At 47.0% G+C, this 23,235-nt stretch overlaps 1 protein-coding gene across 1 annotated transcript; it reads right to left on the reverse strand.

The window, feature by feature from the left end:
* Nucleotides 1-5,681: 5,681 nt before the first annotated feature.
* LOC144179903 (uncharacterized) lies at nt 5,682-16,923 on the reverse strand. Its single transcript, XM_077708326.1, has 5 exons — nt 16,894-16,923; nt 8,453-8,546; nt 7,821-7,917; nt 6,344-6,420; nt 5,682-5,867 (listed from the first exon to the last, which is right to left on the reverse strand). Exons 2-5 carry the CDS (start codon nt 8,534-8,536, stop codon nt 5,682-5,684), a joined length of 444 nt encoding a protein of 147 aa, XP_077564452.1. The 5' UTR covers nt 8,537-8,546; nt 16,894-16,923.
* Between the last annotated feature and the right edge of the window lie 6,312 nt (nt 16,924-23,235).

A 23,235-nucleotide genomic window follows, 5' to 3' on the forward strand; every position in this document is an offset into this window, starting at 1 on the left:
CTTTGCATTGCTCTGTCGTCAAGGATTGCCAGGAGTTTGTAGGCGATTTTAGCTTGCCCAGGTGTGCTGGCTCGCTTGCTTTCGGCGATGGTGGCTCGAACCTCGTGTAGCTGGATGTCCCGGTCGAGTAAGCGATTTGTGGTCCCTGTGTATGGTAAAGATGGAGCTCCTTTCCCGGCCTTGAGGTGTTCGGTTGGGTTGCGAAGTTGCCTTCCACCGCTGGCAACTAGTCGTTACAGTCGCCAAGGCCTCCCAGCACCGGGCTCCGTCGCCTCCGCCATGCGAGGTAGCGGTGTGAAGAGCGGCCAGCAAATCTTGCTGCCTTGGTGACGACGACAAGAAGCCGAATGCAAACTTCACTGGTTTACTGCATGGCGAGAGATGAGCTGAAGCCAGACAGAAACAATGCCCTTACGAGCGAGGTTACAGTACAGGACTCGAACAGAGTGACAACATTGATTCCCTGCTCCAAAACGAATGCATTTCTGCGCTTAAAACTTCGTATTTATCTTCAAACGCTAGCATTCAAACACATTCTTCCCCTCCTTTCTGCACACGGCGCGAATATAGTACAGACACACACAATACTCTTTCCAGAGTTCGTGAGGAGTCGGTAGTAGCGGCGCACGCTGAGTCTGAGAGAGGGGAGAGAGAAGTTCTCCGCTTTGGTGTCTGCGTCCTTCGAGCATGTCGCTGCACGCGGCATTTGCGGTCGCCGAAGTTTTAATCACGCCGACATCAAGGCGCCCTTGCGCCGGCCGTTCTGTGGCATGCTGCTATCTGTCAGAGGCAGGCTTGCACTCGCAAAACTTTGCAGGACGCGCGAACGTTTTCGCCGCTCGCAGAATCGTTACAGTTGTAATGTCTTGTATGAGGTCTTCGGTCATGCTTTGGTAGGAAACGAGCGTTTTAGTTAAGGTACGGATGCTTTCACCTCCGCTTTAGGGCGGGTTAATGAAGTATCGAAGCATCCGCTATGTCTTCCGGTACGATAGTGCTCCATGAATACCGCCACACATTGTCAACCGGCTTTTGTTGCATAGCGAATTTGGGTATTCCGCCGCTTCCTTGTTAAGTTGTGCTATACGCAGTTTGAGTTTTCTGTTTTGTCCCGGCTTTTTCCTTTTCCACCTTCGCGTAAGGCTGTGGCGAGCTTCCCAAATATGTAAAAATTTCGAGTCGATGTACGGGATTTGCTAAGAAGTGGCTATAGTCTTTGTGGAGATCTTGATGTCTTGAATGAGTTCATCGGCCCACGTTTCTCAAGAAAGGTCCGTGATTAGAATGTCGCGTTCCCTCCGGATTTGGTGGAATCTGTCCTAATCACTGATATGCGCCGAACCAATACGTGCGTTGTATTCCATACCCTTAACCTCTATTTTGATACTGTCATAATCTGACCCTAAAGGTTCTGTTGTGCTTATACAGGTTGCTTCCTGGATGTTGCGAGTGATTAACAGGTCAGGGCGAGTGTCCCTTGTCACACTGTTTCCAGTCCTTCAGGGTGTATTGATGTCGTTGGTGATTGCAAGTTTTTGGTATTCTATGGTTTTTACAAGCTCCATACCTCTTTTATTGCTGTAGCAATTTCCCCACAGCTGTCGAGCAGCGTTAAAGTCCCGTAGTATGAGAATCGGGGAACCACCACGAATTTGACGCGCGGCTGTGATGGTGCCTTCAATTCCCGGCTGCTTTTTGGTAGGCCGGCAATATATGTTAAGTATGAACAGGCTCTCTTCGTTCTGGAGATCCTGATACCCGGGAGGAATCTTCGCATGACATCAGAAAAGCGTAAGTAAAGCTCAGTGACCGTGTTGGTGCCCAAGAACAGGAGCCTACGTGCGTAAATACAAGCAACAGGGTTGCACGATGCTGCTACATGAAGGAAGACGACGCACAGTTAACTGAGGCGCTGGAGTTTGGCACGGGGGTGAATTTTGAGAGTTCGTGGCAACATAGATGACTGAGACATGGCTGCCAGTGTCGCGGAAGAAAACCACTGGGTAAAAATTGGTGCCGTAGGCGAGCTGAAAGGGGGAAAAAAATGCGTGGCACATTAAAGCTAGTTAACCTAAAATTAGCGACTTAAAACGTGGCACGGCGTAAGAACAATAAAGGAATTTCAAGCATGCGCCAAACGTCACTATTGTGAGTAGAAACGACTGTCAGAAATTACGAGGACACCCGAGTGCTCCCCATGGTTGAGTGATTGCGAAAGCATTGTTAACCAACTCTGTGTCACGTCCTCCCAATATCATCATCATCATCCCCTTCCCTTTGCATCTTTTTGGTCTCTCGGTTACTATAACTCAGCACATGCCCGCGTTCGCATCGCCTAACAGCACATTTAGCAGGAACGAATGTTGGTACTTGCATAAGGGCTACTTCGGAAGTTCTCACGTTCACGTTACTCATGTAGGCCTCAGTACATGCCTCAAACACACGTTTTTAAGTTACCCGCAGCGGTGGCTCAGTGGCTAAGGCGTTGCGCTGCTGAGCACGAGGTCGCGGGTTCGATTCCCGGCCGCGGCGGCCGCTTCTCTGATGGAGGCGGAAAGCAAGAACGCCCGTGTGTTCGAGATTTCGGCGCACGCTAAAGATCCCCAGGTGGTCAAAATTAATCCGGAGCCCTCCACTACGGCGCGCCTCATCGCCTGCGTTGCGTCGGTGCGTTAAACCCTACAATCAATGAATCAACGTTTCTAAGTCAAAGGCCACAACGAATTCATTTGGTACACCGTCGGTCAGCCACGCAGGATCGCCGAGCTGTGGTGGCGTAGTTGGCGTGTGCTCGCCTTACTTCCCGCATGTCCCTTGCTCGGAATCTCATCTACTTCCACATATTACGAACGCTGTTTCCTGTTCAATTTCCCCTATTTTTATTCCTTGAGCCGTCGGCAACCTTGTGGGCTGCATGTGTGCCAGAATTGACGGATTTTCTACCCAGTGATTTAACTAAGGTCTTTGTATTAATTAGAACACTTCAAGGTCAAAATTGTGCAAACTCACGCAACGCCGACAACAGTGTGGCCCAATTTGATGGCAGTCTTGAGAACGTGTTCGGCGTCGGCGAGCCGACATCCGAACTTTCGGTCCATTTTATTTACGCCAATTTCCGGTGGTCTACCTGGGAATCTCAAAAGGAGCCTGTAAACAATGCGTTTCGGCGTTTTAAAGGGAATGTGAAGGGAACACAAAACTTTCTTCAGTTTGAAATAATTAGCCTTTGGGACCTTACTGAACTCCATTCCAGCAACGAAGGATTTTTAAAGCCGGAAGTACGCCAGAAATATTAAACTTTTTTTCAAATGTCGAGCTTTACTGCGGTGTATGCGTAGTTATCACTCGGTTAACTGAACCTTAGCATTCACGTGATACGATAAAACAGAACTGGAGGCACCTGTATACAGTCGTCCACTCGTTTCTGTGAGCTGGCTGTGGTCCACGGCTTCCAATCGCAATAAACAAGATTTTGTGACGTCAAAGAAAAGTTGTGGGAAAATGGCTGTGGAGTCAGCACTAGCTTCACCTCTTTTCCTTATTTCTTCGGCAATTGTTTTTTGAGGTTCGCCAAAATATTGGCATTATTGTTAACGAGAAAAGCAGCCTTTTTGATCTAAACATTTGTTTCGTCTTTATGTCTCCTTAAACTGTGTCCCGTGCATGGCCGTGAAGGTCAATAACGAGTACTGCCGGCCGTATTCATTCAGTGGCAAGATCCACAAAACCCCCCAAAAGAAATTAAAAGTTCAATTTCTCTTTCAGACAAACTGGTCAGAAGTAGGGCTATGCGCAGTGCGCATTCTCAGAGCCAAATCCAATACAAATAAAGTAGCCGTGCTTCATAATCGAATACAAATCAAACAGCAAAATATTCAAATATATATCGAATATTTAGCTTATAAGGATCAGAATGCATCGAAAAGGCCTTCTTATTGCTCCTTGTTAAATACAAGAACGTAAAAGGGAATATCTTGCTGTGATTTTGGTAATAATGTGTACGGCGCTTACAAATGACTATATTGCACAAAAAGAAGATTTTCCTGAAGGCGATTTTATGACAAAGTTCTCACATGATACGTCCAATGCACTGTGAGTGATCCTAACGGATGAAAGGAAGAAATCTGCACGCGAGTAGGTGTACTGGGGCTCTTCTCGAACGACCATGGAAAGAAATATGGAACACTGATACCGGGTGAAACATAGTACAGTGGAGATGTCCAGGCAGTTCGCTGGGAACCAAAGGAAGAACGGAAGGCGCAGAGCAGTGAGCGGAGTTCTATTCGCGTAGTCGAGTTAACCCAATAAACATGGGAAAACGTCGATGGGTAGCGAATCGTAGTTAAGAGGAGGCGTGAGACAGGCAGCGAGACCCAAAGCCGATAAAATAGCATCGGCATAAATACAAAAAAGTGGCCCATTTCTCAGGGGTTGTAGAAGGATTCTCCATGGGACAAACTGAAAGGGCAAGGGGCTGGATTTCAAGGAACACGTAGGTTCAGCAGCCAGATTGGTGCGTGAAAGTAGAAAAAAGGAAGCGGTGGGCTCTTCCTCGTGAAAACTTGGTATTGTAATTCTGTTCTAGGCTCTTTTCTCGAACCATGCAGAAGTGCATCCGCAGACGCGACGAGCGACGACGAGTTGAACGTAACCGCTTTAACGAAACATCGAGTGCATATATACTCCTCATAGAGACCGAACATTATGCGCTTTGTTTAAGTGTATTCCCATTTGAATGATTTGCTGATAAGATACAATTTGCTCATACCATTATGACTGCATGCAATTAGCCCGAAAGAGAGGAAAGGCGTCACTTTCAAAGTATGCCACGAGATCACCCTCATGTTTTATCGTTGTTCTGCGCTTGAAAGTAAACTCGTTAAACTATCAACCTTCTCGTACCTTATGTTAGTTAAGCACTAAGTTCCTCAGTAGCTGGCGCATAACATCCTCCTGGATATGGTTTTTAGACACTGCATTCTGCCTTGAAATGAGGTACCCGATTGTTAAAAAGTATAACTCCAGATCCATGCTAATCTGTCAGCATATTTGTCTATTTTTCTTGGCCATACGTACTAGGCCGGCCAGCTTTGTTACTCGCAAAACCGCTTCTATAAGTATCAGTTACGTTTATCTAAGTTTTGTGGATAATCTGCCGTCCCAGAATGCACAGGAAATTACTAGATTCACCGTGTGCACTCCGGTATTCTAACCTAGTTGGTTGCTCTGGTTCGACGGTGCGCATCATTTCACAGATTTGAACTGCGGTGTCCACACGGTGCTGTTCGCAAGAGATTCAGTGTGAATAACCGGTTGCATTCTTGCGCTATAAAACCGGGGTATGTGGCGACTGTAGGTAAATTGGACGCATTTGTGCGCCTAAATAACTGCAGTGAGCTTTACAAGAGGGCTAAAGTACCGTGTTCGTCACGTTGCGTTTGGCCCAGAAGCTGCGACGTCAGCTCATATCTTTAGCATTCCTGTACACATATAAGAAAACTAAATGGTGCCATTGATCTCTCTGGGCTTTTTTTTCGTTTCTTATTTCAATGCATATATAAATATAGGAATTTCCAACTCCGTATCCGGCGTTCAGATAGTGGGACGTGATTAAAATCCCCAAGTCTCTTCTTTCGTTTCCCCAATCTGACATTTTTTTCCTACTGCGCTCGAGAAATCGTTCAGAGGAGGACATACGACCTTGCATTCTTGTCCGAAATTTTATCCAGTTCCTCCACGCAGTCGAAAGTCATCAAGGTTACTCCAACGCTTTTGGCGTAGTCAAGGTGGGAAACTTGCTTCGCGGGGTTTGCGTACACAATTCGTTTCGGGTCAACGCTAGACTTGAGAACCCACTCAATTTCTCGCTGAAAAAACAGAGCAAAAGACAAAGCTTGTTCTGAATAAGAAGAAACTTTGGAAGATTCAGATACTACGTTACCCATACCTAGTAGTAGTTGTGGCCGTGACATGTTCGTTAAAAACTCCGGCTCCTATCCTATAGCTGTTTTGGCTTCGATAAACGACATCTGAGCGTCTTCATAGGTCCGACCAAAAACGCACTGACATTGTGATATTTCTGAAAGGGGTAACCACTGCATGATACTCTCGTTTATGATTCTCTGCGTTTATTTAATTTTTTACTAGCACTCTCTAAAAGAAATACCCATTCCTTGGCCATTTGTAGTTCGTTCAGGCAGCGCAAAATACGTGGTATAAATAAATGGGGCCAATTTACAATGCTTTCTCAATATGTCCGCTCGAGCAGCTCATTCTACAACAGAGTATTCTAGAAGTTACCATTTGGAAACCATAACTACGATTGTTCGGCGTCTTTTCTCACCTTGTTTGAACAGTCAAAATTAAAGTCTTCCTTTGCAAGGGTTTTCATAATCACAGGATCCGTGTTGGCCTTTACAGCTGAAAAATGAGTGCAAGTCGTCAGCATGAGCGATTTCGTGTCTGCTTTCGCATTCAAATCTACCGAACTCACCGGTACGCGAAAATACATTCATTGGTGGCTTTCCGGGCGCGTTGGGTTTTTCTTATACCGGGGCCACAGCGGATTGCACAACCGACTTGGGGTGTTTTTCTCGCAGGCTTTTTTAATGCCCCTTCCAGAAATAAGAGCTCAGCCGAGTAAATTCCCGCCGGCCACAGAAAAGCACTGAGACGTTATGCCTGTTCGCAAATAGGGCATGAATTTGGTCGTTAGCGTTTACCACCCAAAACGCAATCCAATGTTGCTTCCCCTGCTCTTCAGCTGCCGAAGAAGGTAATCAGCTATCAAAACCAAGACAAGCTTTGAGAAGTTCGCATACTGTGTCTCACTAATGCTATGTTTAACGCTAGCCTTGACGGTGTGATGAAATTATCTGCGGTGGAAATTCCCCAAACAATTATCGCAATTGCCCGTTTGAAAACGAAGCAGCTCCATACGAGCAAGTTGATAGAACATCCTAAGGGCATTGAAATTAGCAAGAATAGTTTCTGGTGTAAGAATTACAGGGCGCCTACCCTAAGAAGCGAAACTTACTAGTCCGATCTATTTTTTAGCTGTTTACAGGTGTTTAAAGCTTCCTGGACACAGCCTTGCAACTCTGTAATGAGTTGTTTTGGCAAAATCAATAGAAGTCATCAAAACATCAAAATACACTGGGTACCTTCCCATTTCGCCACAGCACAATTCAAGCCACAATCAATGAAAGCAAGAAAACTTTTTCCCAAGACAGCAGTAACACAGGAACCTCAATAATTCCACTTTATTGTACGTAGAGTTTGATGGGAGATGGTACAGCAGTAACCAGAAAATACCAATAAAGCATAGTCAACGTTATTCAAGAAGATTCTTTCCAAATTCTGGAAAAGGCTGTGTGCGTTTGGTTTATTACATTTCTTAATCACGACAAAAAGGTTGCGATGCAGGATGGAAATAAAAACTCATCTTCCTATACTAAAAGCACCGCTTAGATTTGCTCTTCATGACGGAGAATTTTATCGTTGCTACGGAATGCTTGGTTTTAAATGGACAATTTAGCGACCTTATTTATGCGCTACAACAAGATACTTAATAATCCACAGCTGCCACGTGCCACTGTTCCTCTGGCGATCAAGTGAAATGGTATGCCACCCTCGCTGCTCCTTGCGCCTTAAGATACACAAGAAGCATCTCCATGTATGAACATCGGTGTCATTAGCAAGTGATTAACAAGATAATTATTATCATTCTGTGCACTATACGACCGAGTTCTTGAACGTGGACAGACTAATATGCGCTCAAAGTTTGTTCGTATAATGCAATTTTTACAGAGATCTCTCACCGTAGAAGGGGATAACTCGAGGCAGCTCTTTTTTCCACACTCCGACAAGGCGCTTCAGCTCTCGCAAGTCACATACATAAAAGGCGTTGTCCTCTTCCTGCAAATCAAAAAGAAAACCTAGTAACTTTTTGGTCAAACCAATTTCGCTGCAATGCTTGGTGTGTTTTTTTTTTTTTTCTAGTCGCAACCGGCTGAAGCACGCTAGCAAGTGTAAGGTGTGTGGCTTTCACGATTATTTTTACACGACTTGGCGGCTATTATTGTGCTGACTGATATTGTATCCACCCAAATAACGTGTAATAAAGTATGGTTGTGGTTTTAGAGATTTAGCGCTCAGAAATCGTTGATTAAAAACTTCACGCCCGCAACGTGTCTGAATTCACAAAATGATTATCCATCTTCGAATTAAGAGAACCGAAATGAGGCTTGCGTGCAATGGGAAAACAAAATTTATGCTTACTTTATCTCGTAAAAAACTTCACATAAACAGGAGACCCTTGATGCACGACATCCATCCTTCACGTGCCCGTCGTAATTAAAGCCCACTCAATATACGTGCAGTGGCTACTGAATGAATCTCATGTTCAAATTAACGGGGAGTGGGTACGGTGGGCGCGCTCATGTGGGCTTACCTGTGTTTGCACGACTTTCATGGCAATATCCCGAACGCTGCCCTCGGAGTGGACGAAGAAGCTGCCCACATGACTTGGTTCCATTTCTGTAACACTTGCAACAGATGTGACGGGTCATCCTTTCGCTCAGTTATCATTTTTTAAGAGAAGAGCTCTTTAGGCCGACGCAGCTCTGTCGAATGTACACAGAAAAACTCGAGCAAACGTGAGCCCGTGCCTCGGGGCGACGGCCCGGTGTCCCGCCGCAAGGCGCCGGGAGCAACCTTCGCGCTGTTGTTTCAGGAAAAAAAAAATTGGCCGCGTATCTGCTCTTTTCGTCGCAAATGCCGTCAAAAGACGATAGTCTTTATCGACTGTTGCGAAGTAAAGGCCTCCCTTCGCTTTCCCGCTCACCTCTCATGTTGTTCCTCTTGCGTCGCGCTCCTCCCAAGGTAAATACGCCAAATGTTTGCTTAAATCATTTTACATTTCCTGCGTTCCACTAGAGTGAACTAGTTCACTCTAGTTCCACTGCTCCAAACCGGGTGTCTCGATGCGAACGCTGCTATACGGCGGAGACGCGCGTTAATCGAGGCGCCCTACTTCAACGTTTATAGAACCGCGTTTCCCTAGTCCACGTGCGTTGCAAGCAGAACGTGGAACCTATCTAGTGGAACCTTGCGTAACTGTTGCCGGTTGATTTCTTAAAATGGCGCAAGAAGCTATAGTGGCGCGGGCGACAGTAGGCGACGGCGAAGTTAATTCTTTTTCTGCAGTCGATGAAGTATTTAATTTCGCAAAAGCAAGCATGTTTGATTTTATTATAAAGGAACACTGCAAATATCACTTCTGTATTGATTTGCTGTCTCATATTTGCGTAATGTCTTGTTCTTCTTCAACAATGTCGACAAGTATGAACCTTACACCGGACATAGACGGGTAGATGTAGCTGTGACTATATAAGACTATTGCGCAGGCATTGTTTTGCTTTGGCCGGGTGGCTGAATCGAGTCACAGACAGACGGACGGACAGACATACAGACAGACCAAAATTTCTGGGTTTAAGGAGCCCAAGAAAGACTATCGTCTTTAAAAAAAATACACCGAGCGCAGCTGAGCGCGTGCATCGCGGCGACCGCCCAGCGTCGGCAAGGCTTGCGCGTGAGCTTACGCAACATGAGGAGCTCCCACCTTCGTCGTCGTCGCGCCACGAGTGCGCCGCGCCGATGACGATGAAAGCGAATGGGTCAAGCCATCCCTTATCACATGGAGACGGCCACCGGACAAACTCAGAAAGAAGTGGACGTCTACCGGGGATTGGACGCGCTATAGGAGGATTCGCCCTACTTGGCTATGCCGTCGGAAGACGACGACAAAAGAGATGACGGCGATTGCTACTGAATAAAACACTCTACATACTTTATTGGTCTTTGGTTTAAAGTGCCGTCCAAAATGGCTTTGCACTGCTGGAGTCCGGATGCTCCCTCCCTTTTGGGATCCGCTGTCAGTGTGGGGAGAAGCCAGGTTGAGCCCAGCTCTGCTATTTCTCTAGCCTTGCACCCCTAGTGCAAGCCGCGCCAATTTTGAACGCGAAGCTTCAGTGTTCTAACTGATGCCGTTGTTCGCCAATACGCCCTGCAGGAAAGCCAACTATCTCTGACGATGACAGAAAAAATCAAGCACCCCGCCATGTAAAGTTGCAGATAGTTGAACGCAAAGCTTTCTTGTGATGGATTCTAGGTTTGAGAAATCCCACACTGCGAGTATGTGCTACTCTTGAGGTACAGTCTTTGTCAACATTTTGTGGGCCACGGCTACCGTGTGCGGCCAAGCAGAGGCGCTGCACTTTCCGCTGTCGGCTGGTTGCGCGGCTAAAGAGAGCGAGGGTAACTTTCGCAATTGCTTTTGTAGTGTGTCCGACGCGGCAAATGCTGCGCAAAGTGCGTGCGCTGAAACGAAGTGCGCCTGCTCTGAGATACCGGCCCCGCTGCACTTATCGCGCCAGCCATACTACGAAAGGAAGCGCGAAGTTCCCCTCGCTCTCTTTAGCCGCGTAACCAGCCGAGAGCGGCAAGCGCAGCGCCCCTGCTCGGCCGCGCGCCTGCTCCGGCCACGGTTGCCGTGGCCCACAAAATTTTGACAAAGCACTGTACGAACCACTTTTGTAGAATACCCACGGCAACTTTCGGGTGTGCACTCCGTAGGCCGAACGTTCGGGTTTGGGGTGTGCGGCGCGAATAAGCACTCACTGCTTGACGGTCTCTTCGACCATGTCGAAATGAAGCGATCGCATAGACGCTGACTTCATAACGCGAGAGACCCAGGTGCGATTCGTGCCACGGGTAGCGTTTCTTTCTTTCACTTCACCTTGATTATTTGTCATCATAGTCACAGAAAGTTGTCTTTCCTGAAGTGCGCGTGTGGTACAACGGCATAAGTGTGGACACTAAAGCTTCGCTTTAAAACGCTTCCCGTGGCGGCAATCGAACCTGGGCCCCTCACGTTATGGAACAATCGGCGACTATCCAATTGTTCCAGTTCGACTTGGTCGAAGCGATCGCCAAACGGCAGGTACAGATTACCGCCGTACACGCCAAACCCAAATGATAGGTGTATACGGAGGGCACAGTGGAGAGTTTCTGTGGGTGTTCTAGAAAAGGGGTGCATACCTTCAGAGTAGCATATGCCCGCACTGCGGGATTGGCCAACCAAAGAATCCATCGTTGAAAGCTTCGCGTTCAACCATCTTTATCGTTATACGGAGGGGGGCATGATTTAAGAGGCGAAGCACCTTATGAGCTCGGGCTGTCGGCGTACCTGTCGTGGTCGCCTCTTGTCGTCGCGGTAAATCAAGTCAAGCAATGGTAAAAAACAAGATTATAATGAATAAAATTGCTTCCGAGTAAACGAATACAATTTAAACTAATTTCAACAGGTTTTTTTCTGTAAAGCATACTTCCTGGCATGCTGTGGCGTGTGACATGAAGACAACTTAGGGCCAGTCTGTCTCTCATTTAGTTGCCTATATCCGGTTCAAAGCAAGAGATGGCACCACCGCCTCTGAAAGCGCGCGATTGCTCCTCCCACTGGCGCTGTTCGGGCGCCCGATCAGGGCGCCCCGTGTGGCAAGAGAGAGGCAACGCCACGCGTTGGCTCCAGAAACGCTCTTTCCTGCGATGGACGCTTGCCTATTATCAACGATTTGGCTGTGGGAAACACCGCCGAACACTGCCTGCTTCGCTCCTCCTCAAGTTTCACGTTAGTGGAGATGGCCTGGAATTTCAGGTGCGGTGTACCTTGGGATCGCACAATGTCTGTCCGCGTCCATGCGCATAGCATTTACAATCGCAAAAAAATCACACAGGCACCGGCAGGATTCCAGCCTGCGTCTGGTAGACCAGACAGAGTTAGTGTCAGTCGTCTTACCCATCGGGCTACGACCGTGTCTTATAACGCCAGAGCCAAACGGCTTACTTCCTCGCCTGTAACGGTGCGGAGTACCTTAGGACCTCCAAATGTCCGTCCGCGTCAATCCACACGCACACCACAATCAAGCGAAAATTAAGCAAAATTCTATTTGACCCGTGAGTTGCAGTTTAATTAAGGGTTGCAGGTGAGTTGCAGTTTAATCTAGGTGCAACTCACGGCTCAAATCGAATGACGGTCGGGGCGGAAATTGGATGCCACTAGGGGCTAGACTTGGATGTCATTTCGAGACCCCGTACTCCTCACCCTCGTCATCGTCCACGGAGGGGAGATGCTGCCATTTTTTTTAATTTTTAACTCACGTAGCCCCTTAGATCGTTCCCACGACATACATTTCACACAGCACTGGCCGTCCACATCATACGTCGATCACTTAATTATTACGAAACGCACTGGAGATGTACTGAGGCCATGAGGCCAAACACAACGACACGCCTCGTACCTTGGGTGGGCGCAAGACCACAACAAGCGTCGCCTACAGGAATTTGTAACATAGGTGAATATCTCGAACGCATGCGGTTTCGTGTCTCACTTCCATCAGAAACACAGTTTCGGCAAATGAGAGGAAAATCCACTAAGTCGTGCATAGAAGCAAAGCTTCTTCGGATGGGACCGCGGTGGGCCGCGTGTTTCCAAACGCTTAGCTGCACAGAGCCCCCACGTGATATGTGGGATGCCACTGCGCGCGCGATCTTTTTGAGCACCTGCTAATACGAGCCCACCGTTCGGGCTTTGTGGCCTTGATGATGGAATGTAACACCGCAATAAACGACGAGGGACACAGAATGAATTCACAAGACGGGTGCTGAATAAAAGTCGTTCCATACGTGCACCGAATAAAACATGGTTTAAAGAATGTAGAAGGAAGATACGGTGTGAATGTCGCATTCTCAGCCCCACTCAGGCTTAGCCGTGTTTTCCCGGCCATACAGAGGAAGATAGATGGCAAGCCGAGAAAATCAAAAAGAGGCTGCAACATCAACCACGATAACAAGTTTGTGCCCTGTCGTACGGGTGTGGTGTACCGGTTGCCCCTGAATTGCGGAAAAGTGGCAATCGGGTAGATGTGTTAACACACAACTTCCGGAACATTTGAATAATATATCAAAGGACACCTCTTATCAGCACCCGCCGCGGTGGCTCAGTGGCTAAGGCGTTGCGCTGCTGAGCACGAGGTCGCGGGTTCGACTCCCGGCAGCGGCGGCTGCTTTTCAGATGGAGGCGAAAAGCAAAAACGCCTGTGTGTACGAGATTTCGGCGCACGTTAAAGATCCCCAGGTGGTCAAAATTAATCCGGAGCCCTCCACTACGGCGAGCCTCATCGCCTGCGTTGCGTCGGCACGTTAAACCCTACAATCAATCAATCAACCTCTTATCAGCGCACTGCCGAGCGTGTGGCTGCAAGCCGTGTTTTGATGAATGCGGCATTTTTTTCTCACATAAAGACCATCTGACACGAGAAGTTGTTGAAGCTTATCGTATCAACAACAGGCGAGCCGGATGTATAAGCCAGCCTTCTCTGACGCTGTACGAGGCGGAAAAAGCGTTTTTAGATGCCACCGAACTCTGTGAGCGGTTATCAGGCCTTTAGGCGGTGTTATCAAAGGTTTCAAGTTTGTTTGTTTCAGCCACATCAGACTGTACGTGCCGGCTATAAACTTGTGTTCCTTTCCAATAAAATACTAGTTGCTAGACTGCGTCTTTCTTGTGGATTTCTTCTGTGTCCCTCGTCGTTTATTACGCTGCTATATTCCATCATGAATACGTACGAATTCGCCCAACTTTCTATTTTGTGGCCTCGATGTAGAGCACTGCGTAGTGGAGCTAACGGCTTGGGTTCGAGCCCCAACAGGTTCCGTTTATAAGTTTTTTTTTTTCATCGCATAGTTTTTTCCAATATGTTTTGTAAATTCACTTCTACGTGTTGTTCTTGTTGATAATGGTGATTTGTGATTTGGTATATTTTACGTCGCTTTAGGTTTGGGCCGCAGCCAATGACCACGTTGAATTATTGTTCTCCATCGCGAAAACAGATGTGTCACGTGGGTGCTCTGTGCAGTGAAGCGTTTGGAAATACGCCGGGGAGCCAGAAGACGTACAACGTCTGACTAGAAATATTTCATTATCGGCTATCTTCTGTGATTATGGAAGGCTTTTTCCGGTGGTATTCTCGGACAAAAGCTACTCAGTGCTTCGTCCCTACAGTACTGGCTCTACTACAACGACGCTTTGAAAGGGGCCAGCCATGATGACAAAATACAACTTTGGTTCATTAAGACTGCCTAGTCCGGATAATAATGATACCACTTTTCTGGCAAAGCTCCAAGAAATAATCAAGATCTCAGTAAAAAATGAATCAGGGGGAACTCCTCAGTCACTTTCCAGCGATTTGCATTTGACTGTATGACTCAAGCGCTAATGTGCAGTTAACGCGCACTGGTAACAATGTTTTCAGTGCTGGTCCATATGACGTCACTGCTCCTCACAATGGGAGGTTCCCCTTTGAACCTATTCCCATTTCCCCCTTCCCCCTTGTTCCGTCCCGTTTCAACCCGGCGCAAAACGACCTTCCCGTTTCGCCATTTCCCACTTGGCCCGTTCCCGTATGCACCCGTTCCCATTTCAACCTTCCCGTTTGTTCCTTCCCATTTCAACCCGGGGCGAAAGAACCTTCCCGTTTCGTATTTTTCTATTTACCCCATTCACGGAATAACGTACCCAGTTTATGAAACGTTATAAAAAAACATTTTCATATTGTTTTTCATTTATTTCCGTTGGTTCACAGCCGCTGCGATAGCATGCTCAGTACATCCAGAGTCCTTGACTGCTTTTCAAACCTGGGCTTCACTTTTTGAATCTAGAGACGACGACATTTCGTTACAATTCGCCATACCGATTAACAAATCTTTTAAATGAACAAAGCCTAACAAACAAATGAACAATTAACAAATTAATAAACAAATCTTTTAAATTAACGAACAAGTCTTTCGAATTAACAAACCAAAAAATGATCAAATCAAAAAGCCCAGAAAAGCGCCGCGGAAGCACAAATAAAAAATCGCAAAAACACCCTCACCTTGAAAGAAATCGTATGTGGTGGACTAACACATTTAATCGTTATAATAGCGCGAGTGTACATCAATGTCGAAAAGAAACAGATGAAAACTATAAAAGATAAAAAGTTGTATAAAAATAAAGTAACCCTATGTATCTGGATACATATGCCACATCTGGCTATAAAAATCGCAGTCATGAGAAGCGGCGAAAATTATAAACTTAGCTTTGCGTTTTATTGATTCTGTTTATTCCCGTCACTCTAGCGTACTCAATTTGCATAATAGGGCAAACCTTCAAAAACTGAAGCAGCGCAGGGTCGTCTCTAGCCTAAATTTTATTTACTTCAGAAACTTAAAATTGTCGCGGGAATACTACCCCCAAGGACCTTTCAGACGTTCAGCGAGAAGACATCATAGTAAGACTATTAGGCAGCCAATCAGCTGAATTACTATTCCAAAGTTCTCTTTGTTTCCTCGCGCAATTTCTTACTGGAATAAGTTAACTGAACGAACAGTGAACTCGGTATCGTTAGAAGAATTTTCCCCACGTATTGTAAATATGTGTTCTGGTTGAATCGTCGTATTTTAAAATTGGAATACATTACGAATGAAAATCCTTGCTCGGACCCCTTTGCGTCTATTACATATTTATGTCTTTTACTTATTTGTGTGGAGCGTTTTTAAACAACGCCAACCAATACTGATGTGTTTTTATGTTCACTCCTGCATGAGCCCGACCAGGCCGTAAGGTATCAATAAATAAATAAAATATCTGCCCATTCCTCACGTAGGAAAGGCATTTGTAGCCAATTCTCAGATTTCTGCACATGTTTTTGCCTTTTTTAAAGTCTCTCCTACGGACATCTTTCATCTATACATCTCTTGAACCCGAAGACAAAGCTACGCTCCAAACAATGAGCACAAGAGCGGCTGATAAATAAATTTCAGCCGCACGTACGAACACCAACTGCAGAAAAATCCAATGCATGCATTCCTCAAGATATTGGGTATCTTTATAGTACACTTTTGCCGCTACAAATTTTGTGACAAGAGGGCAGGACTGCCTTAAGGCATTCGTAAACTTTTATCGGCCGGAAATATCGGTTGATACCGGAAAATTTGGTGCATACAAGTTTTCAATGCATGACCCAGTGCTTGTAAGCACATTTTGGGGAACAGTTTCGAAGACGGTAACGCATATTTTCAGAAATTCAAATGGGTTGCAACGATGCGGGTTCAAATGAGACGGGCGCTTTGGGAGCGGGTGGTAACGGGAAGGGCGTTTTGGGAACGGGTTGAAACAGGAAGCGCCCAAACGGGAAGGTCGTTTCGGAAACGGGCGCACGCGGGACGGGTCAAGCGGGAAGGGCGTTTCGGGAATGGGTTCAAACGGGAAGAGGTCTAACGGGAATGGGTTCTTACGGGCTACACCCCTCACAACACGTCATTATGGCGCGAAGTTTGACCTATTTTTAATGTTTTGCGCATTTTTCCAGTTAGAACTCGCCTTTAGTTTGTGTGTGTGTGTGTGTGTGTGTGTGTGTGTGTGTGCGTGCGTGCGTGCGTGCGTGCGTGCGTGCGTGCGTGCGTGCGTGCGTAGGGGGGGGGGGGTGAGTGTATTACAAAAAGCTCCTTTTTTCAAATTAACGCAAGCTATATTTTATCCCCATGGCCCCTCAAGCACGTGCAGCTTGGCCAGCGCCCCTTCGCGAAGGACGCCCGTCTAGTCCTCTAGCCCTCACCCGTCCTTAATCAAGGGTACAGCGTGCCTCCCTTCTGCTATAATTTTCCTACAGCACGAGTATACATAACGTGTATATCTTGGCTTTATTACAAGGACATTAAACGGGGAGCCCTTGTGTGGCCATTACCATGCAAGCGAATACTGCTATTGAGAACGGTAAGTTGTAAAAAGCGTACCTTGCAACTACGATCTGGTTGGCTGCTGGCCCGAAACGAAATGCGTATGCGTGCTGCTAACGAGGTCGCTCCGCTTCCTGATTTTTTTTTTTTTTTTTTGCAATTTCGTTGCCAGAAAGCACATCTGGCTTTGTTTTTCGCGCACATGTGGTGTAGGTATTTGATTACTCCGGATTGGAAGCTTGGAGAGCTGCCCGGTATGTTCTGTATGCCGCATTCAAAACTCCGCAAATATTTTAGTGTTGGGAACTTCGGAAACATAACAAGGACGTTTTAAAAGCATAATGGAGGAGGCATAAATGTCTTTCTAAAGCAGTCATTGTTGGGGAAGCGCCCTCATTCCAGGACCCCTTGAGTCTGTCCGGATTCTTCAGCTCTCTTTATCAGCTAGAGCTGGTCGTCAGGGTCCGCGCTGGACAGGACTTTTTTCCAGTGCTCAGGGAAGGTGAAAGGCGGGGTTAGGTGGGGTTCTTCTCACAACAACACATAATAAGGGGTAGTTTGGGAGCCTTGCAGAATCGGCACTGCGAGGAGTAGAGGGTGGGGGCAAGAATTTGGGCTCTAGTGAGGTGGGTAAATATGTTAGTTTTGATGCCTCGGAGGTCGCGTTCTTGTTGTTTAGTGAGGCGTTTGTGCGCAGGGGGTTATAGTGTTTATTGTAGACGGTAGTTCTATGCAATGCTGGGGGAACGACACCAGGGGACAGCCCTGCCCCTGCTCGACGAACTCACGGCTTGCCGAGTGGATCAACTCTTGCGCATGCTGGTGGGCAGCTCTTTTGTCAGACACGGCGGAGTGGGCTGGAGCCTTTGGCAAAAGCAGGATTCCGTCTTGAGGGGCGGGGGGGGGGGGGGGGGGGCGAAATCGTTGCATTGCGGTGAAAGCAGAAGAGGTAGACAGGGGCGGGGGGAGCGCGAGCAAGAGCTGGCGTGATGGGGGCAAATGCCGCTTTTGCACCCCCTGCCGACAGCCATGGCTGGAGCCCAAATGAGCTTTACGGGATTTCGAGGAGGATGCTGGAGAAGAATTGTTCATAATGTGACAGAGAACCTATAGGATAGCTTTGATAGAAAGTTTTGACACTTAATAGCTTATTACAGTTATAACGGAAGAGAACACATGTGATAGTAAAGGCGAGGTTATCCGAGCCGTTCCATTAAAGGGTCTCTGCAGCAATTTCTATAAGCGCTTTCACTCTTTCTTTGGTGTCTAGAACCACTGCGGAAGCTATAGTTATCGCCAGCTCGTGGTGGCACTGAGGTATTTGCTCGTCGCACCAGATAAGCCTTCAATTTCTGCTTTGATTTTTGGCTTTTTTTCAAGTTGCTATCGAGAAGCGTTCATTGCCTCAACTGAAGGAAAACCGGCCAACCGTCGGTACATGGCCTTAGTGACGTAGTTCGAGCCGTCGAAGAACGTCAAGACCGGGAAAGAGGAAAAATGTTTTTGATCGAGTTCACAAGTTGTCTGGTGGGCATAGAGCAGTAATTTTTGACTGCGGTGCTTTGCGACCCCCTAATCTAAGTACGGGGTGTGTTGGGTGACTACGTTCTGCGAGCATCCAAGATTTCAAAAAAAAGAAAAAATCTTTAAGCTTCCAACGCCATATAAATACAGTTTGCAGGGAAGGGGGGGGGGGGGGGGTACTCCAAATTTTCAACTTGAAGCACGCATTCCTATGTAATGGCAGTCAGTACAGTTTTGTTAACCATGAAAAGTGGCCGCCATTACCGAGAAATTTGTGCTTAAAGTAGAAGATGTGAAATCACCGGCTGGCTATACAGAACGTATCGTGGCAAAGGGAGGGTACTTTCATGACAAGCCTAACAATTCGAGGAGTTCCAAGTGCGAAATAGGTAATGTACGTTTAAACACCGGTAAGTTTTTCTTTCGGTTTTACGCTGCCAGTAAATGCGGCTTTTCGCCGCTGTACCAGGTCAGCTGGGCGTGTGCTTGATTTCCTGCCGAACTACGCAGTCACCGCCGCAGTGGCAACTTCGGAAGTGACAACACGTGGCTCTGCGTTGCTTAGCAGCGCGGTTGATAACTTGTGTTTTATTGCGAAGTAGTATACCCAAGGAAATTTTCATGTCTGCGTTAGAAGAACTGGATGTACAAACATACATCCCAGGCTACTACTGGCTACTGGCTACACCCTGGCTACACAAACAGACTGCTGGCACCACCAGGGATCGAACATGGGCCCGAGAAGAGGAGCGAGACCCCTCGTCGTGCCGACTGAACTACGCCCAGACGTGTAGGAGGAGATAGACGCTCCTTTTGCTTCAGCGTCTGGGGAGGGGTAGGGCGCTCTTTGTCGGCAATGCATGAAGCAAGAGTGAGGGGGAAGCAGCGAGAGAGATGACGCCAATGACGCGGTGTCGCCCACCTCCTCACTCTTCGAAAGACGCTAAAAGTGGCCGCCAGAAACGGCGCGTTCCAAACTGCGCACTGAGGTTGCGGCAAGGTAAATATAAATGGTAGCGAAGGTTCGGGCAAAAAGCGGTTCAGAACCTATTGCCAGCGACATCAGCATGGGGGCTTATGGGAGTGGCGATTGAAGCGCGACTAGGTGAGGAGGGAACAAACACTAGTAACAAAAAACCAAGTTTTGTTAAACAATAAAACAACAATTATATTTTACGAACTATATTTATTTCTGAATCACATTATTTAGGCACAGTATATAAATAATTTATGAAAATGCCGTTCATTCTCAAAAACCTTTTTTTTTTGTAGCGCCCTCTGAAGAATGGCACATGTCATTGCTTCGTGATGCAGTCCTTGTAGTGATCGGAAAGGCGCTCCTAAAGTTCGTCTGCTAGGAAACGCCCCTCGCGTGTTTTGGTGGTGCGCATTTGCATTCGTTTTTCCTTGTTAATTTGGTGTGCACTTAATTTTTGCTGTGCGTGGAGTTGCGAGGGGCGTTGTAACGTCGGTGAACACGTGTAGCACCGTGCCCGGCAGGCACGGTGAACTACGGGACGATGCTGCCAACGGTTGGAGCGGAGCGCTTTCGTCGGTACCTACAGAAACGATGTGCTGTACAAGTTGCAACAGCAACTCCCGTACACCTGGCGTTTTACTGCACCATTTTCTTCTCATTTCCACAGATAACGCGAAACTATTGTACTGTTAATATGTGCACGGGGGTTGTGTAAGGGGACGTGGTGGTGCTTCGAAAAAAATGGGTCTACAGCTTTGTTATGTCACAGTTATCTCTTGATTTCACCTCAGGCTGGCTCAGAGAAAGTTGTGTCAATTACTCTAGGAATTCTCGGCGTAGTACCACTCGAATTTAAACGAGTCGCTTTAATTGTCTATCTCAGTGTCTGCTCTATTGCATTACAACGCTTGTAGTGTTCGTTGCTTCCCGCACTTGTATGCGCAAGCAGTATTTACATCGCAGTACTGTGTTGTGCTGCTCCGTGCTGCGCTGCTGCCAGATCTTTCCTGCTATGTGCTTTTACATACTGCCGTCGCTTTCTTTTGCATTGATCCATTTTTCCTCTTTTTACTTATCTGTTGCGACACTTGCCTAATAATGCAACCAGGAAATTTCAGGCGTGAATGCGGAGTGAACTTCTGTAGAAACCCTTGTTTACTTGATAAGACGCCGGGACAGCTGCAGTGTGCTCGCTGCGCTTTCGTGAATCGGCATTCCTGCGGCCCGGTTTTCTACGTCAAGATGCAGTGCCTAGTTCTTATCTCTTGTTTCGAAGTGGTTCTGCTGTTGACGCTTTCATTGCTCATAATGCTATGTGTTACGGGTAAAGTCAATTTTTCGGCGCGTAACGAAAATCATAATGCATGTAGTGCCCACGAACATTTTGTACTTATTGTATACGTGCTCATTTTGTGCAGTGTGGTAAATTTGTTTTATGTTCATCCTGGAATAAAATTCAAATGTCTTGATTATAGCATGACTATGCGTTATTTCTTCTCTTAGAACAGAAGTACACAAACTGCAAGCATTATATAACCTTGATCTATACTTAGGCACGCACGCCTACCTGCGTATGTGCGACGCAATTAAACTTAGCAGTGGCGTTGGTCGAAATTGGTATCGGGGAAAGGAGTGGGGAGTGGGCACGTTTTTTTATATAAAAGGGGGGCCGGGGAGAGTGGTCAAATGTCATTTTGGGCTCTGTATCCCAAGGCAGAAAAAAAATTCTGGTCGGGGGGGGGGGGGGGGGGGGGTACGTTTGCCACCCGCTGCAATCAAAATAAACAACTGATTGCTTTTATACAGCAGTGGAAGGCATGAATACAGAATAAAGGTTCAGAGAAGATGCAAGATGCTTTTATAAACCCCGAGGCGAATCATACGACAGTATGCTAAAGTGCGTTTCACTAGTCACGAGTATAAGCTGGCGTTGACTTGAAGCACACACGCCAAGGGCTCGCCAACTTGCGTCAGATGGCAATGACATGAGCCCTCAGCGATGAGAGTCCTGCTAAGGCTATTTTGAAGTCAAATTTTCCCGCTAATGCCACCAAAATGACGTCACTTTCTGACCGGATCTTGCGTCACATCCTGTTTATTTTTTGTTCCGCCGGAAGTGTTCCCTCCTCACACAGATGGCGCTAAGCCCCATGAGCAGCTTAAGAGCCGCCATTTTCTGAACGTATGGGCTTCTATGGAAGCTTCGCTACCAGTTATATTTACCTTGGTTGCGGCACGTGCGACATGAAAGCAAGCAAAAAAAAAAGAACAGAACTTCCGCTCGCACTATTCATCCAGGGGGCGCGCGAGCACTGCGAAGGCGGGAAATTTGAATTGCATTAGAGAAACCTCAAGTCACTTCATCAAGAGAGGAGTGAGACAGGGAGGCGAAGAGCGTAATGAGTGGTAGCAGTGAGCAGATGCCATGTGTGTGAATTCAAGTGACGCCGCATGTGTAATCGTTGTGGGCGTACTTTACAGCTTCGCAGTCCAACAATCTTCACAGCGTGAATTCGAGCCATTTTTGTAATAGCAAATGTGCTAAGGCCGAAGCAAATCCGCCAGGCGTAGACCGAAAACCCCGAACGCATGTGACCATGCGCCACACGGCGACCTCCCGGCGTCGTCCAGGCTTGCGGGTCAGCGACGGGCACGCCACGGGTACGCCGCGCCAAGAAGGATGACGACGAAGCTTGATACTTCCTGAATTACGTTTGTCCGAGATTTTGCCTTTCCTCAAGAAGCCGGAGCTTGGTTATACAATTCATAACATTAAACCGATAGCTCTAACAACAACCCTATGTAAACTGATTGAGCGCGTTTTCCTTCTCCGGATTTACAAATTTTTCAGTGATAAGAGCATATTAAACTGCAGACAAATTGGTTTTAGAGAAGGATGCTCCGTCTGGTGGGCGCATGTAGATTTGGAAAGTCGCATCCACTGGGACTGACGGAATAAGTAGGTTGCAGCGTTGGTCCCTCTAGATATTTCAAAAGGTTACGACTATGGGGAATATGGTATCCTCCTAGATATCCTGGCTTATTATTCGTTCTCAGAGTACCTCACTGCGTGGATAGCGGCTTTTCTAGAAAACAGAGAGTTATTTTGTTATATCAATATGCTTACGCCTCTGCTCTGTATAAGCGGATGCCTGGAGGCCCTCAGGCGTCTGTCATCTCCCCAGTGTTATTCCATGTGCTTTTGAGCTCTACACCCCTCCACCCATATCTACAAACATATGTTTATGCAGATGATATGGCCTTTTGCTCCTCTTCACACGATATTAATTCCAAATCCAAATCCCCGTCCAATGCCAAGTCCAAATCCCCGCGGTTCATAGAGAATCACAATACCTGAAGAGCGTCGAGACGCACCTAATTGGTGACGCGGTCATATTATTTAACGCGCGTTTGCTCCCCGTTAAGCTTGAGACCTATTACAAGCTTGCATACTAGCAAGCGGAAAGGGACTGAGGACAATAGACACCAGTCCTGCCGGATAGATGGATGGAGGCAACTTTATTCATAGCCTGCTGATCGAAGTCCATCCTGAAAATTTTGCGCATTTGACGAAGCGAGTTCGTGATAATTTTAGATTCGGCCATTTTTATTGCTTACAGGAAAATGTTTATTCACCACAATGCCTTGCTGGCCAAGCTGGCCTAAACACATCGGAAAATGGGGAGGGACGGAGGTAGTCATGGTGCCAGCGTTCTGTATCGTGTTATAGGAGTCAGGTTCTCACCATTTACAGTCGCGCCTTGTGCCATCCTTCTTACGGCAGAACATCTGAAGACCGACACAGCCACACACAGGGCCTACAAACAAGGCGCCATCCATACTTCGGACAAGCACTTATAGTTCTTGATCCCTGGCGTTTCGAGTGCGCAACATCC

This window comes from Haemaphysalis longicornis, unplaced genomic scaffold (assembly GCF_048455015.1).
Source record: "Haemaphysalis longicornis isolate Haplotype H1 unplaced genomic scaffold, Haemaphysalis longicornis Haplotype H1 scaffold_4, whole genome shotgun sequence".
In the NCBI taxonomy this organism is placed as follows: domain Eukaryota; kingdom Metazoa; phylum Arthropoda; class Arachnida; order Ixodida; family Ixodidae; genus Haemaphysalis; species Haemaphysalis longicornis.